General features: G+C 41.0%; 1 protein-coding gene across 1 annotated transcript in view; it reads left to right on the top strand.

Annotated features, from left to right (window-relative positions):
• LAMA1 (laminin subunit alpha 1) overlaps nt 1-16,861 on the top strand; it is a 143,066-nt gene that overhangs the window by 99,598 nt on the left and 26,607 nt on the right. Inside the window, exons 37-48 of the mRNA XM_054723880.1 lie at nt 2,585-2,795; nt 2,977-3,093; nt 3,208-3,371; nt 5,792-5,927; nt 6,710-6,803; nt 7,960-8,076; nt 9,482-9,664; nt 10,056-10,210; nt 11,523-11,666; nt 12,946-13,079; nt 13,900-14,050; nt 14,859-14,983. Coding sequence (XP_054579855.1) covers nt 2,585-2,795; nt 2,977-3,093; nt 3,208-3,371; nt 5,792-5,927; nt 6,710-6,803; nt 7,960-8,076; nt 9,482-9,664; nt 10,056-10,210; nt 11,523-11,666; nt 12,946-13,079; nt 13,900-14,050; nt 14,859-14,983 — 1,731 coding nt within the window. The remainder of the gene's footprint in view (nt 1-2,584; nt 2,796-2,976; nt 3,094-3,207; nt 3,372-5,791; nt 5,928-6,709; nt 6,804-7,959; nt 8,077-9,481; nt 9,665-10,055; nt 10,211-11,522; nt 11,667-12,945; nt 13,080-13,899; nt 14,051-14,858; nt 14,984-16,861) is intronic.

Here is a 16,861-nt window from a genome sequence, read left to right as displayed (position 1 = left end):
ATATTAAGAAGTGAAATTATTTAGCCAAAGAATTTGCATGTTGATGATACCTGATTTGCATTTCCAAATTATTTCCTAAAAGATTATTTAAAACAATGTACACTTCTACTGGCAACACACTGGAGAGTGAAGCTTACACCTTTTTCATTATTGTATACTAGAGGCCCGGTGCACGAATTCATGCAACAGTAGGGTCCCTCAGCCTGGCCTTCAGGATTGGGCCAAAACCAGCTCTCTGACATCTCCCGAGGGGTCCCAGATTGCAAGAGGGTGCAGGCCAGGCCGAGGAACCCCACCGGTGCACGATCGGGGCCAGGGAGAGATGCAGGGGGGGGGGGGGGTTTGGCCAGCTGGGGAGGGACTGTGGGAGGACTCCAGGGTGTGTCTGGCCCGTCTCTCTCAGTCCTGATCAGCAGGATCCCAGCAGCAAGCTAACCTACCTACCAGTCAGAGTGTCTGCCCCCTGGTGGTCAGTGCATGTCATAGCGAGTGGTTGAGTGGCCTTAGCATATCATTAGCATATTATACTTTGATTGGTTGAACAGACGACCGGACGACTTGACACTTAGCATATTAGGCTTTTATTATATAGGATGATTTTAGGCATCGGGTGGAATATGGAGACCTAGAGAGAACTGGGAACTAAATGCCGTGTGGGGAGATTGGAGGAGGCCAGGGCCCAGGAGGTGGGGAAGGGGGCTCCTTGCAGGAGGGTGCAAGCTTTTTGTCTCATGTTCTGTCCTGTGATCCTCTCTGCCACCTAGTGGGGAAGGGGAGAATCCAGCTGGGGAGATTGAGACTCAGAGACTACAAGTAATTTGCCCACTGTTCAACCTGCAGGATAATCTGGATCCTGACCACAAGCCTAAGTCTGGGTGACTGTGAACCCTGTTGTTTTCCAACTCCAAACAGAAGGAAGTACATCTGAGACCCAGTCCCCTAAGGACAATGGGTGGAATTGGGCCGTTAAGTCAGAGACCATGTTGCTACATTTACATTAGATTAATCATGTTGCCTTGACCCCGACCTTTTGCCCACATCTTCCCTCACCTGACATGCATGGCAGAAGGAAGCACTGGCGGGAAAGAGGCTGACACCTCCATGTTCCTCTTCCCAGGACCCATCCATTCTTAAGGAGGCTACCGCAGGCTCAGCTGTGCTATTCTCTGCTTCCTATCCTTCCTTAGCTCCCCGCTGCCTCCCAGTGAAGTAGAAATGTCATATATTTGATTCCAGCCCCACCCCCTTTCCACTAATCAAAGTCCCCTCACCCATCTGTTTCCCACTCATCCTGGACTCTCAGTTGCTCCCTCCCATGGCCACACTTAAGAGTTGATAGACACTTATTAGAAACGAGATTCCCTGGAGACCCATGGGAGTCATTTTGTGGGGCTGTCCACTCCCACCATTACTCTTCCACAGTTAGCTCACTCGTTCATTCAACAAAATGAGCCCCCAATGGCAGATATTGTACTAGGACTTGGGGACACAAAGGAGAACAATAGAGATTTTTTTGCCCACTAGGATCTCATAGTCTAATTACAAAAAGTCCATTTTCTGAAGAGCAGTTGAGAGGAAGGGGAGAAGGCAGGGTCCCTCTCCCCCTGGCACCCTCAGTGCCCCCGACTCTCCTCGCCTGCTAGGCCCTGTGTCCACCCTTGTTCTGTCATTGTTGGTCTTGTGTGTTTATTTAGAACAAAGTTATTCATGAGATCGCTCTCTTTTTAATTTGCTAGTTAAATTATTATTAAAAAGACCTTTTATTTTAAAATATTAAAGTTTAAAATGTGTTCTCTGATCTCCACTTTCTTATTTTCTATGGATAATCCCTGTTCTTATGCTATTTCAAATTTTGTGGATTATTGTAGGAATTTATCAGCTTTTTAATGATAATCCTTAGAAAATTGGTAATTTGTGCTAAGTATGGCAATCCTATTGTTGGGAATATTTGGCACACAAATCAGTTGCTTATCATGCCTGTGTCAGGGTCCCCGAGAGCACCGTCACATTCAGAATTTCACCAGGACTCTCAGGACTCAGCGTAGAGTTGTACTCATGGCCCATATACCTATGGCAACGTATTAAGAATGCACAGCTGGGTTGGGGAAGAAGACACGGTGGAGCCTTCAGGTGTCCATTCAGGCTTCCTTTCCTTGAGGGGGCACAGAGCGTACTCTTCCCTCAGCTACGAAAATGCAGTAGCACACGGTGACGTTTCTGCCCAGGGAAGCCCACTAGAGGTTCAGCATTTGTGGTTTTTACTAGGGGGCAGTGTTGTGGGCACCCTCTGCCCAGCATGTGCCCAAATTCTACCGTCCCAGAGGGAAAGCAGGTGTTCAGCATAAACCACATTGTCTGCACAGTCAGTGGAAGTGGTGAGCCACTGGCATCAGGTAGAGAACAACGGGAACATTTTACAGACCTAGCAAGCAGGCCCTTCAAAGGACAGCCTTCTGCCCACTGTTACCCTTTACTGCACACTATAAAACTAGGCATGGAAGTGTAAAAACCCCTCTGCTATCATTTCAGTGACAGGGGCTTTGTCGCTCATTGAATTACTATGTGAACCATCTGTATTTGCCAGGGCTGCTGAAGATTTATTGTCACAAATTCAGAAAAATTACCAGAAGCCACAGGAAGAGTTGAAGGTAATACAGGAAGCAGCAAGCAGCCTCCTTTCAAAGCACAACAGTGAACTGCAGGCAGCAGAAGACCTGGTGAGGGAAGCAGAGGCGAAGACGCAGGAAAGCAGCCGCCTCCTGCTCATTGTCAAGGCCAGCCTGCGAGAGTTCAATGTGAGTCTTAACAGCTCTCTCCTCAGTTAAAGCTAGTAATCAAATTCTCCCGTGTAAATAATACAAATTTCAGGTTCTTAAAAAAGGAGCCCCTAGCACTACTTCAGCACATAGTGTCAGGCACCACTGTTCGGAAGCTGACTTGCTTATGAAGCATCCTTAAAGGTGATTTTTGCTACAGGATAAAAAGCTGCGTGTTCAAGAAGAACAAAACGTGACCTCAGTGCTCATCGCCAAAGGAAGAAGATTGCTGGATGCTGCCACGGCACGTGCAAAGGCTGCACGAAGTGCGCTAGCGGTAAGTTTCTACTCAGCACAGCCACAATATAGTTTCCAAATCATAAATATGCACACACACACTGCTGAATAGCTGCCTATACAGTATATTCACCTTATTGATTTATCTATATAGCAATTAGAGCGTCACCGGGATGAGCTGCTTTTGTGGACTGCCAAAATCAGGCACCACGTGGATGACCTGGTCATGCAGATGTCCAAACGAAGAGCGCTTGACCTTGTCTACAGAGCTGAGGGTCATGCAGCTGAGCTCCAGGAACTAGCAGGGGCTCTGGACAGGTGAGACCACATTTTGCAGGAATTCCAGAGGTTGTGATCCATTGATCAAAGAGAATAAGGATGACTATTTTGATCACAATGTTAAGTCACTCTTCCTCTTTTGTCTAAAAATGAAGATTCCTGTTTTGTTTACATGGTGAGGGGGATTTCCTCCCGTGTCTGATAACATAGTTGACCATCGATTGGCATAAAGGTATGATGGAGAAATGCAAACTGAACCCAATAGGTGTTAAAGAAAATATAATGCTACAATATTAAGCCATCAAGACCTTGTTCTATATCTACTAAGTGCTCAGGGCTTTGCTCAGTTGCATGTGGACAGAACAAAGATATTAACTTCTTTACATCTCTTACCTTTTTGGAGCTTATCCTTTGTCTGGCTTTCTGCAGTGATGGAGGCTGGTTGCCCACACTGGACCTGTAGAAGTCTTATATCACCCCTGATTATTTTCTACTGCCTAAAGGCCTACCATAGCATTACAATAACTTAAACTTATATTTTTGGGTTTATGTCCTCACTTGTGAAAAGTGTCTTTAATGAGAAGTACAGTGTTAGGCCAGTGGTTCCCAAACTTGTCTGCACATCAGAATAACACAGGGAACTTCAAAAATACTGATGTCATACCCTGGCTGGTGGCTCAGTTGGTTGGATGTCATCCCATATACCAAAAGGTTGGTTCAGTACCTGGTGGAGGCAACTGATGGATGATTCTATCACATCAATATATCTACCCCTCATTTCTACCTCTCTCTCTCTTAACCCCCTCCTCTCTCTCTAAAATGAATAAGAACATATCCTCAGGTGAGGATTTTAAAACAAACAAACTTATGCCTTTGTCCAACCTAGTCCTCCCAGTCCCCACTCAAAGATTGTGACTTAATTCATCTGGGTTGTGACCTATTTTCTAAAAATATCCCCAGGTGAGGAAACCAGTGTTTTAGGCCTATCAGTGATTTATTCCATAGTCTGAGTTAATTGGTAAATTTATTTATTTAAAATTTGTTATAAATTATGGATGGAAAAAGTCTGGACACACTGGGATTGTGTGTTGGTATGTTTTGTGGAAGGGGAAAAATAAATATATTTCCAATTTGAGGAAACTGCCCTAAAATATTAGATCATACAATAAAGACAATAAAGAAACTACATAAGATAGAATATTGCATAACTTATGTGCTGCATTGAGCACTACTGCCTACAGATGCCACAGGAATCAGTAGAAAATGGAATTAGATACTCAGTGTCTCTCTTTTCATCTTTCATCATTTCCCAAAAGAGAAAACATAATTCTGACTACATACATAGCTAGAACAAAACATTTATTACTTAGTATCTGCAGTAAAAGCAATTGGTATGATACATAAAGTTAAATAACATTATTATCTTTTACTTATAAATCACCAAATTTTGCCAATCAAGTAGTAACAAGTAATAACTGCTGATGTCTGGTTTGGGAATCACTCAATAACCTTGGGAAGAAAATGAAGTGAGTTACACACCAGGCAAAGATATTGATTGTCAAATTTTATTTTCAAGATAGAGTGGCTGGGTGAAATTGCACCATTATCTGTGCCGCACCAGCACAGCCAGGTTCGGTGAGCCTGAGGGGGCGGTGAAGGATTAAGAAAAGACAGACAAGAGAATAAAGCTGGGTCTGGGTGGGACTCTGCCCTCTCTGATGGAGAGACAGCATCATGGCCTGCAAGCGGAGTCTTTATTTTATAGCCAGATTCCATGAGGCAAAATAGGGGCGTGGTCAAGATGTTTACAACATTCTCATGGGTTTCGAATCTACTCAATTACATGCACCTGATCAAGCTTTGTTTACTTGCTGCACCTGAGGCAGCATGCATCTCTTAGCCACCTGGGAGCCGCTCTCCACAATTACCAGTTGGCAAGTTCCTAAGTGATTTGTCCACTTGTAAGAGTGAAGTTCAGATAATTGAAAGACTATCTGATCTTCCTCCAAAACCTCTAGTGAACTTCATCAAATTGGTGTAGGCCTTTTGAAATAAGACTCAGCAGCCTTACATATGCTTAGGAAAGCTTTTAGAAAATTAGCTATTGCCGAGCAGCAGAGATTACAATAAATGCAAACACTCAGTGGCACCCCAGACACATGAGGGGGTTTGAAGAAAAATCAAAAGAGGGCAGCTGGAAGAAACAGATGAATGGTTAAAAGATGGGAAACAGCCATTATCTCTTCTTGGGTATTAATTAAACAGTCATTTTTAGTGTTGTTGTGACAGTGTGGTCACTACTTCTTAAGATTCCTTTTGGAGTCAAAGGGGAATCCCTAGGTTGTTATTCCTTGTTGATGGTACTGCTCTAATGGGAAAGAAAGTAGGAGGCTTTTAAGAACAGTGGGGAAGTCCAATTTTAGTTTATCATAACACCTGTAAATATGCTGATTTCATAGTGGCCTTGGAAATGTTAGATTTGTGTCCCTGAATGCAACCAGCGCAACCCACATCCATTCCAACATTCGGAGCCTGATTGAAGAATCAGAAAAACTGGCAAAAGATGCTCTCAGGACTGTGATTGAGGCGAGCCTGGTAAGAAGAGCCGTGTGGGCTTCAATGGGTACCTTCCTTTTTTAGACACCGTGGGAGATTGTTCCTTAAGAGGCCTGAGCAGAGACTTGGTGGCTTAAATGTATGCTTGTCAACACTGCTTTCTGGTGGGATCTGTTTGTGGCTTCTGCCATCGTGTGGTATGTTTTAATTCTTAGTCATAAATACTTCTTTATAAAGACTAGGGACTAAGTGAGGTAAAGATGAGGAAAATCTCACCATTTCTTATTACAAAAATGATAATGCTTCTTGATACCTACTCAAGGCATCTTTTTTAATTTTTTAAAAAAATACAGTTGACATTCAATATTATATTAGTTTCAGGTCTACAGTATAGTGGTTATATTTATATAGCTTTTGAAATGATCCCTCCAATAAGTCTAGTACCCAACTGGCACAATACTTACTTATTACAATATTATTGACTATGTTCCCTATGCTGTATTATACATCTCTGTGACTATTTTGTAACTGCCAATTTTTGAGGCATCTTTTCTTACCTACGATGAAGATCTTTATTTAATGGGTGTTTTTTGTCTTTGTATATTTATATTTAAAAATGGCTCGTGTTCTTTCTCTTCTCCCATAAATTAGGATGCACGTTAAACATGCATTAGGACAATTAAACTCTACCTGCCTGTTATCTAGTTGACTTCCCTGTTTGGAATGAGATGGGAGGCTGTTCTGATGGAGCGGCCTTCCCATCCCCATCAGGATCCCACCCTGGCCTCCAGTCACCACGTGTAAATTGTTCTGTTTCCTAGTCCCCAGAAGCCCTGGAGTCTAATGGGAAAGCAGCTCTCCAGCGCAGCTCCAAATTCCTAAAAGAAAGCAGGAGCCTGAGCAGAAAGCATCAAGGTCAGTTTTTTTCAGAAAATACCTGTGCAGTTTCACTTTTCTTAAGAGTTTTAGTAAGCAATGATTTGTGTATATATAGGACCTATCCAATAACAAATTGGTATATCCAACATAAAATGGCAGCAGAAATCTGTTGTGTAAGAGAAACATTCAAGTTTTATGTAAGACAGTGTATTTTCACCTTAATATATTCTAATATACCAAAAATGTCAAGTCTTTTCCTATAGAGTAAATAGTGGTCTCTAAACAGCTCACCCCCCTTTTAGACTACCTCCCTGAACTGTCTCTCCTGTATATGTGTGGATATGTGCATATCTTTTTGTTTCTCTTGTAGTGAGTCTTGAAGTTTAGAATTTGTTGTCATCTCACCATATAGAAAGTACACAGTTCTCAATAATAAAGCATTAAACACCAAGTCTAGCATCAATGTTGATGGGCTATGGTTTCAGTTTATACAAGTAAAGATACTTCGTAGGCCATGAAATAGTGAACGTCCTGCAACTAAAGTTTAGGCAGAACCATCATGTTCATCAAGGATTTTATCAATAATTCATTTTTTAACATGTGCTCAGAATCCAATGTGATTGTGTATTATGAACAGAAATGCTAAAAGTGAAGCTTTGATCCGACAGCTTTGATTAGACTTAGAGGAGGTTGAGTTGAGCACCTGCTGCGGGTGATGGGGGGGAGGGAGGGGAGGAGGTCAGAAGGGAGCAGGAAGCAGAGGGGCCCTGGCTGGGGAAGCAGGTGGAAGATGGGGAGGGAGATTACCAGGCAGGAGCCCAGTTTGGGGTTTTACAACCCAGAGGAGAAAGGTGGCCACAATTTAGATATAGGTAGGAAATTGATGAGTCCAATTTTAAGACTGAGTGATTGAAACACCTCAAGGTGAGCTCTAATTAAATTAGACATGTAATTTAAGAAGAAATATTAGTGAGAAGAGCAGCAAGCAAAGTAGGGAAAATGATCAAGCAAGCTAAAAATCACAATTTCTATAATCAGGGGCTTGAAGTCTTACTGGAGAAGCTTTCAATATGGGGGAGGGTCTCTGTAGAAAGCTGTCAATCCGTAGATGGGTCAAAGTGATGAAGAAAACTTGCCTAGGCAGCTTTTTATTAGGCCAGCTTAAAAGGAAACACTTTTCCCCTTTAAATAGGTATCACATTGAAACTGGGAGAATTGAAAAATACAGCAAAGACATTTCAAGAGAATGCTGATAAGATTACTAGGCAGACCAATGAATCACTCTTAATACTTAGAGCAATTCCTGAAGGTAAGTGGAAAGGGGGTTCTTGATTTAATTAATGTCTTCTCATTGCAAAGCCATTACCCATGAATATGAGGAGGTTCTGCCTCCGGTTTGATGAAGAGCCCTTGCTGGAAATGAGCCCAGGATTGATAGTTCTTACTTGCAGAGGAATATGATTTGGAAGTGAAGATCACTATTTTTTAATAAGTTCAGAATACTTGAACTGAAATATCAGAATTATACTAAAAAACAAAAGCACTAGAGATTTTATGCTACCATATTGATTGCTGGCTTTTACAATGCGCTTGTCACATGCCTTAACTGAAAGAAGTGTCATTCAAAAAAGTCAGCAAGTAAAGGAGCAGGAATGTTCCTGCTTTCATTATAAATGTAAGAAATTTTAAAAGTCTTGCTTGGTAATCTTCTTCATGAGGCAATGAAGCATTCTAAAATAGATCCTTTAATATTGAGGGTTTACAAGTGCAATATTCATTAAAATTTTAAATAAGATAACTTTTACAAAGTGTAATACAAAGGAATTGTGCTGTATGTACATTATTTACATTCCCTCCACCTTCTCTTTTTTTCTTAATAAGAATTTTTTTTTAAGTCTTACAAGTTGCCCAAATATCTCTAAATTTCCATCTGTTGGTTCCCCTTATAAGCACACAAATCACCTTGGGGAGCTGGGCTTGGGCACTCTGAATTTCTTACCTTAAGTCAATAGGGCATTTTCTGATGTGGATGGTTTTTTTCTCTCTCTTTTTGAGGACACATGGTATTTGTTGATTAAATACTTAAAAATAACTTTTTGTTTGAAAGTAATTTCAAACTTGCAGAAAAGTTGTAAAAAGAATACCAGTATATTCCTTATCCAGCTTCTCCTAGTGTTAATATTTGTCCCATTTGTGATTGTCATTTACACTTTTAAAATGAATACTAGTGCCTTTTAAAAATAATTATCACCCAGCTTTTTCTAGAAAAACGAAATTCCAATTTATCTTAAGTGCCCATTTAGTCTGTATTCTGGTGTTATATCTAGCAGCCAGTTGATGTTGTGAAAAAATACCACTTCCTTTAGCCTGAGACACATCCATGCCACCTACACATTTAAATTCCCAAACATTCTTACGCAGACATGGGATGATTTGAAGAGGTATTTAATGAATATGAGAAGGGAATGACAGAAAAGAGACCAAATAAAGCAGTTTAGTTTCTCAAGTGAGAGCCTGAGCATGGCCATTAGCAGCTGCTTTTGTTGTCTCATATGTATTGAAATCACATTTCAATACAGAGAGCTTTTACCAAAATTATTTCATTTATCCCTAAAAGGCAGCAGTAGCACATATGACAAGCAACCTTAATATTGCCATTAAACACAAGAAACCCCGTTTTATGTTGTGCATGCTTGCATATGAATTTATTTCAGGTGTCAGAGACAAAGGAACCAAAATCAAAGGGCTGGCCATATCTGCCAATCAGAGTGCTGAGAGCACGCTGAAGAACGTTGTGGGACTGAGTCAGAAGCTGCTGAACACATCGACAGACCTGTCCAAGGTCAATGCCACCTTACAAGAAGCAAATGAACTTCTACGGGACTCCTCAATGACCAGTACGTCGCAGTCTCCCTTCCCGTTAGGAAAGTCTGCATTGTGCAATTTTGAGCTTGCCAAGTGCACAGTGGTGCCTTGTTCACAAACAGCATTTCTAAAAAAATGAAAATACACTAACATCTGGATTTCCATTTATAAAAAAAGGTGCCTTGTTCACAAACAGCATTTCTAAAAAAATGAAAATACACTAACATCTGGATTTCCATTTATAAAAAAAGAGACGGGCCTACGGTAATGCACGGTGCTGGTGCATTTTTCACATATGTACCAAAATGTCAAGGACTTGATAATTAAGATATTCTGTTTCATCCAGTGCTTTAGTAATGACCAGTTCATTTCTCTGTGTCCTTCACCCCAACCCCAACTTTCTTGCTACCTTGTATTTGTTAGGTCTGTTAGCTGGGAAAAAAGTTAAAGATGTGGAAACACAAGCCAACCTTTTATTTGATCGGTTGAAGCCTTTGAAGACATTAGAAGAGAACCTGAGCAGAAACCTGTCAGAAATTAAACTGCTGATCAGTCAGGCCCGGAAACAAGCAGCTTCGGTGAGTGTGGGGCCCTGTTGCTACCAGTGACACCCGGTGCCCCCCTAGCTGAGACTCCGTAACCCCAAGTTCCGTAACTCCTGTAGAAATGGCTTTCTGTCTCACCGCGTCCCTGGAGTGTCTACTGACCAGCTCTGAATAATACCACATTCCTCACAGCAGTGTCTTAAGTATATTTACTTAAGTATATTTAATTAGTCTCATTTTTTTTTTAATTTCTGCTTTCATACATGTTTCAATCTATTGCTAGCAAGATCTCCATGTCTTTGTGGAGATTTGTAATTGTAGCTTAGATTTATAGATTCATAACTATTAGCTAATGGTTGTCTAAGGGTTAACATCACTCTGCATTTCATCAGTGGCATATGGTGTTATTTCCATCATTTTACCAAGGTGGATTTTAATAATCCAAGGATTCTTCGGAATGTTTGTGCAGTATGGGCCCATCTGCTAGGAGCCTGACCTAACGATTTGCATATGAACAAACGCTGCACACATCCAGGTCACTAAATCCACGAGACACTTGACACCCAGAGAAGCACACGCTGAGATGTGGTCCAGCCACCCACCCATAGCATGTGGCATTGCTGCGCTCTGGAGGGGAGGTGTTTCAGGGAAAGAAGATCTTGAGAAAATATCAGTTGTCACACTACTGGGGACCTCTGGTCTAATGTTTATCCACCTAAGTTTTCTAGCCAAGATACAGGAGTTCCCAGCTCTTTGACACCCCTCCCCCCACAAATGACCTCACTGTTGGAAAAAGGCTATAGGTTTACATGAGCTCTGACCTCCACCTGTTTTAGTCCCAGTCACCAAATAAATGTGAGCCCAGCAGATGGCTCCAATTGCTCTAGTTAATACAATCTTAGGTTAATATATGCTATATATGCAAATAATTACTTAGAGAAACATGTGTAATATTTGCTCTATAAATATTTGCGAAAGACTAAGTAGACAATCCCTCCATTTATTCGACAAGTGATCATCAAATATGCTCTCTGTGGCAGGACTAAGGATTCCAAGATGACTTGGATAAGCTCCTTGTCTTTAAGGAATTAAGTCTCATATGACAGAGACAATTTTCTACATAACATACTCTTTTAAAACTCCAAGACTGACTTTGTCATATTTAAATACTTCACCAAATAAATTTCTCTTCACCACTACCTGATTTCTCACTTCTGAAGCATTATATGTTGTCAGGAGAGGCACCTGCCTGACAGTGAAAGTCTGCCTGGGAATAGCACATCTAAACCCCTGGCGCATGGCCAATGTGTCATTAAATGATTGGGACACTTTTTCTCTTCTGCAGATTAAAGTTGCTGTGTCTGCAGACAGAGATTGTATCCGGGCCTACCAGCCTCCCATCTCTTCAACCAACTATAACACCTTAACACTAAATGTTAAGACGAGTGAACCCGATAACCTTCTCTTCTACCTCGGTAGCAGCACCAGCGTGAGTATGGACTCGCAGAAAGCAACAATGAGTCTCTTATGAATGCATATGTTCTCTGAATTGACACTTTCTTGATGAAAAAACAATAGTGTCTTGGTGAAATCACTAATTCTTCTAAGGGAACTAACCTTTGCTAAACTAGTAGCATTAGATTAAATTTAAACAAATTACATAATATCTGTGAGAGGGAAAGTGACATTGAGCAAGGAAAAGTGTCTCCATCTGCAATCTTAATCACAAGCTGTGGCTTCGATGAACTTTTCGTAATGCCTTCTGTGACTTCTGCTGCCACTGAGTTTAGCGTTGGGTCTGTAAGGTCGACCTTGGCGGGTATTACCCAGAGTGGAAGCCTGGACCCTAAGGCCTGTCACCATTGTTATGCCTCACTCAGGCTCTTCCACCCAATGAGATCCTAGTGGTCCCCAGAGGGCAAATCCCCTATGGAAGCTGGCTGTATGGTGGAAATGGGTCAGAAGCCTTGTTTGTGTTCGGCCAGAAAATATTGTCAAGCCCAGATATTAATGGAAATGTCTTTTTAGGAGCTAGGGTGCAAAACAAGTGCAACTCCTGATGTGGGATTTAAAGGCTCTTACTGCGTATTTCACATTCATTTATTTCCTTCTCAGACTGGGCACGTACACAAGTGCAATGCCATCCCTCAACCTCCCTGGAGACTACCAGTGATCTCTCTCTCTCTCTCTCTCTCTCTCTCTCTCTCTCTCTCTCTCTCTCTCACACACACACACACACACACACACACACACACACACACACTCGAGTCTTCCTGGGAAATTTTATGGGCGGCATTGTGGAGGGCCATGCAGTGCAGGGTGGTGGGGTGCTAATGGACCTGGGTGGCCACCACCCTCAGTGCTCTGAGTCCTGCTTCAGCTCCTGGGAGGCGGCGGTGGGAATTAAAAACAAAACAAGATGTTATTTTGTTTTTTTAATGAGTAAAAAATTGCCGTAGGAACTCATTCTTTATTTTTCAAAATATATATTTATTGATTTCAGAGAGGAAGGGAGAGGGAGAGAGAGAAAGATCAATGATGAGAGAGAATCACTGATTGGCTGCCTCCTGCACGCCCCACACTGGGGATTGAGCGCGGAACCCAGGCATGTGCCCTGACCAGGAACTGAACCGTGACCTCCTGGTTCATGGGTTGACACTCAAACACTGAGCCACCCCAGCGGGGCAGGACTCATTTTTTAAAGTGTCTTAATAGTCATGCAAGCAGTCTGGCCTGTAAACTCATGCCAACTCACACCCTGCACCCAGCCTGATTTCCTGGCAGTGGAGATGCGGCGAGGGAAAGTGGCCTTCCTCTGGGATATGGGCTCCGGGGCAGCACGGTTGGAATTTCCAGACTTCCCAATTGATGACAACAAATGGCACAGTATCTACATAACCAGGTAAATGGAGAACGTTCTCTTCCAGCATCTCTCTTTCTAACACTGTATCTAAAGCTGTATATGATGTTCTTCACATCATATAATAGTCTGAAACTTCTAGGAAGTTAGATTATCGTGAAAGACCACTTAGAAATAGGCTGTGTGTTTTTTTCTTATTACAGAAGAAATAAACATTGTTACCCAAACCAACAATAAAAGAAGAAAAAGTTAAAAGCTTATGTTACCTTTAGAATGGTAGGTGTGTCTGAGGCAGCCAGCCCAGTAAAATGTTTACTGCCCAGTACATGTAGTAAAGGCAGCGTGGTAGGAATTCCCTGTGGCTGGCAGTGGAATGCAAGCAGAAGAGGGCGGAGGATAAGATACAAGTGGGGAATGGGTTTTCTTAACAAACACAAGCAAAACTCTTCCTTATCAAGCCTCTCTCCAAAGGTAACTCTTAAGCAGCTTTAAGTATATCTTTTTTTTTTTTTTTTTACTTTTCTGTAACATTATGGTTTATTATTGATGGTGTGTTGTTAGGAATTTTTGTCTTTTGCTTTGTTATCAAAGAAAGAAGTCATATTAAAGGCAGTAAACAGTTTCAATTATAGTTTAACCCATTTTCCATGACTGTTCTACGTGGTAGAAAGACTGCTCTACCAGATTTTGGAGAGGAAACCAGGGATGCAGGTTAGGAAAGACTAGAAGCAGGGAGACCAGCTGGGGGCTGTTGCAGTAGACATGAGGAGAGAAGCAGATGGAGGCTGGGTGTGAAACATGTATGTACATATGTGGGCTGACTTGCAATTTTGTTCTTTTCACCATTCTTTGTGACCCTTAGGTTTGGAAACATTGGTTCATTGACTGTAAAGGAAATGAGCGCAACTCAAAAGCCACCACCAAAAACAAGTAAATCCCTAGGAGGAGCTAACGTTCTGGATATAAACAACTCAACACTGATGTTTGTTGGAGGGCTCGGAGGACAAGTCAAGGTAACACTATGAACATTCATCTGCGTACAACTGATTGGCTGATGTTACCTGTATATAAATTTGATACATACATTTATACAATGTTATATGTCAAACATATTTCAGTGAAAATTAGTATAATTGTTGAATATATCAATATTCAGATGAAGAGATTTTGCTTCTCTTATTTTGCTTAATGACGGTTCATCTGCAGAGTTGGGTTGGTTTTGTAGGGTAAAGGATCATACTTAATAAATAGCATAAATGGAAAAGAAGTCAGTGGTTCATTTCGCTATTTGGGTTTCTCTTCCAATGATGAAACAAGACATTCAATCGTTCACATTAATTTATGTAAAGTTCCTTTATCTCTATTCTAACTCTAGTGGTAGACTCGTACTAATTAGTGTTTAGTGAAAGTGCGCATTATACTTATTTTATTACTCCAGTTATCCTCTCACTGAGCCATGTTGAGTTGTGTGGATTTAGTTCACGCTCTCACGTGACAATATGTGTCTCTGTGCCAGCCAGGCCCTCACCACTGACCACACATTCTCTGGGTCCCTTTCTCACTATAAAAGAGGCTTCTCTCCAGCGACCCTACTAACTGAGATGATCCTTTATGATCCATCCAGTTGTCACTCATTCTAGTATTCCACTTCATCATTGGAAGGAAATCCAGTGATTACAAACTGTTTTTTTTTTTTTAATGTTTTCTCAAAACTTGGATCTGTTAGGTATAAGCTTTCAGGGAGGAGTTTCATTCATTTAGAGAATTTATTCTTTTTCACCAAATATATGTTGGCTATGTTTGTGTGTTCATCTACTTTAGAAGTCTCCTGCTGTGAAGGTTACTCATTTCAAAGGCTGCATGGGAGAAGCCTTCTTGAATGGACAGTCCATCGGCCTATGGAACTATATTGAAAGGGAGGGCAAGTGCCATGGCTGCTTTGGAAGGTAATATTCCCCACGATTTAAACATTGTATGTTAGTTAGTGTATTAACATCTGAGAACTGATTAAAGAACTTACCTGTATATCAAGGATGGATAGAGTTTATGGTGTCAGTCTTCTTATTGCGAAGGAAAAGGTGTAGATTTACTAATAGAAGCATGGGTATCATTTTTAACCCTCACAAAGGACTCTTATTGCTATGTCTTATACTGTATGCTTTGATCATGGATCATAAAATCAAGAAACAACAGACATCTTCTCAAACCACCTTCTGTCTCAAAGAGCCACAGTAAGCTTTGGGTAAACCACTACACATTTTCATTTTGAAAATACTTCTAAGGATGATATTTTTGTGTGTGTGCTGTCAATTTTTATAAATAAGTATTTTCTTATTCCTAAACTCTATAATTCTAGAAATAAAATGCACTTGCAAATGGAGAACAGCTACCTAAAATCTTTTGGCATATATTGATATAATAGAGGGCATTTAATAATTTAACCTCACCAATCTCAACACCCCCTCTATTATTTTCTAATAAAATAACTATAGCCCTATAAGTATGGAAGACCTATTTTATAGCACTTTAACAATTAAGACAATAGATTGCCTTTGCCATTAAAGAAATGTAACATCAGATACAATATCTCCCACCTAATGGGCTGCTCTGTCCAGATAGACACCTACAGTGAGCGGTGTCAAGATCAGGTAGAAGCAACTCACCTTTCCTTCAGACTTTCATGGGAGAGTTTTCACTTTATCTTTGTCAGGTCTGCTTTCTCCTAGCTTGGGATTTTGTAGTTTAAGCCTTTTAATTGCTAATACCCCTTCCTTAGCTTGTTCAAAAAGTTATGACCAAAAGCATGGTTATAGGAGACTTAGGATTAAAAAGAAGTATTGGGTTTAGCATCATAATTGCTCAGGCTCCTGGCCCAGCTCTCCTATCAAATCTCTCAGTGGCCTGAAGTGTAAATCTCTACACCTCAAGGAGGGAGGTTTGGTTTCTTCTTCCAGAACAGGAAAACAATAATCATACTTATCTTACCTGCCTCCCAAAATTGTGGTGATGAATATATAACATGATGTATATGAAAATACTTTATAAATTTGAATGTTCACTAATGTTCATCTCTGATCTTCCTACAGTGACAGCCCATTGATTTCCAGGATTTAATGTCCCAGGATTATTTTCCTGACAATAAATATATGAGAGACTAAGGTTTTATAATTGGCAAATACCATCAAAATGATATTACCTTGTGAGGTAATGACACCTGCTCTTGAACTTCAGGAGCATGAGCACACTCACTGAAGCTCCCGCTTCCATCACTTTTTAAAGAAAGATATGTTTTTATTGATTTTAGAGAGAGAGGCAGGGAGAGGGAGAGAAACACAAATCGGCTACCTCCTGCACGCCTCCTACTTGGGGGTCAAGCCTGCAACCCAGGCATGTGCCCCCACCAGGAATTGACCAGGAATTGAACTTACAACTTCTTGATGCATGGGAGGATGCTCATCCAACTGAGCCACATCAGCCAGGGCTTTTTTTTTTTTTTTTAATATAATCCATCACTTTTTCCTCATGCTGTGTCTCTAGCATGGTAGGAAATCTTCCCAGCAATTTAGTAATTCTAACATGACAAATGCTCTAACCCCTGGACTCTGTCCCCTACACTGACCCCAGATCATTAATCTTACTTGTGGAAAGGAAAATCTTAACAGAAATTGAATATTTCTAATATGAAAAATGTCCCCCTGCTTTAGCTGTTACAATATCCCCAATTTTCATCAGTTATTTTCAGGGTTATTTTAAAACCACTGACCTCAAGCTGCAGCAATAAGTGAATTTGATGATTGCTGGCTCTTCTCATTTTTGGAATGAGG

Source organism: Eptesicus fuscus, chromosome 12 (assembly GCF_027574615.1).
Source record: "Eptesicus fuscus isolate TK198812 chromosome 12, DD_ASM_mEF_20220401, whole genome shotgun sequence".
NCBI classification, from domain to species: Eukaryota; Metazoa; Chordata; class Mammalia; order Chiroptera; family Vespertilionidae; genus Eptesicus; species Eptesicus fuscus.
Note: the sequence above shows the minus strand (reverse complement) of the source record. Positions and strands in the feature narration are given on the sequence as shown.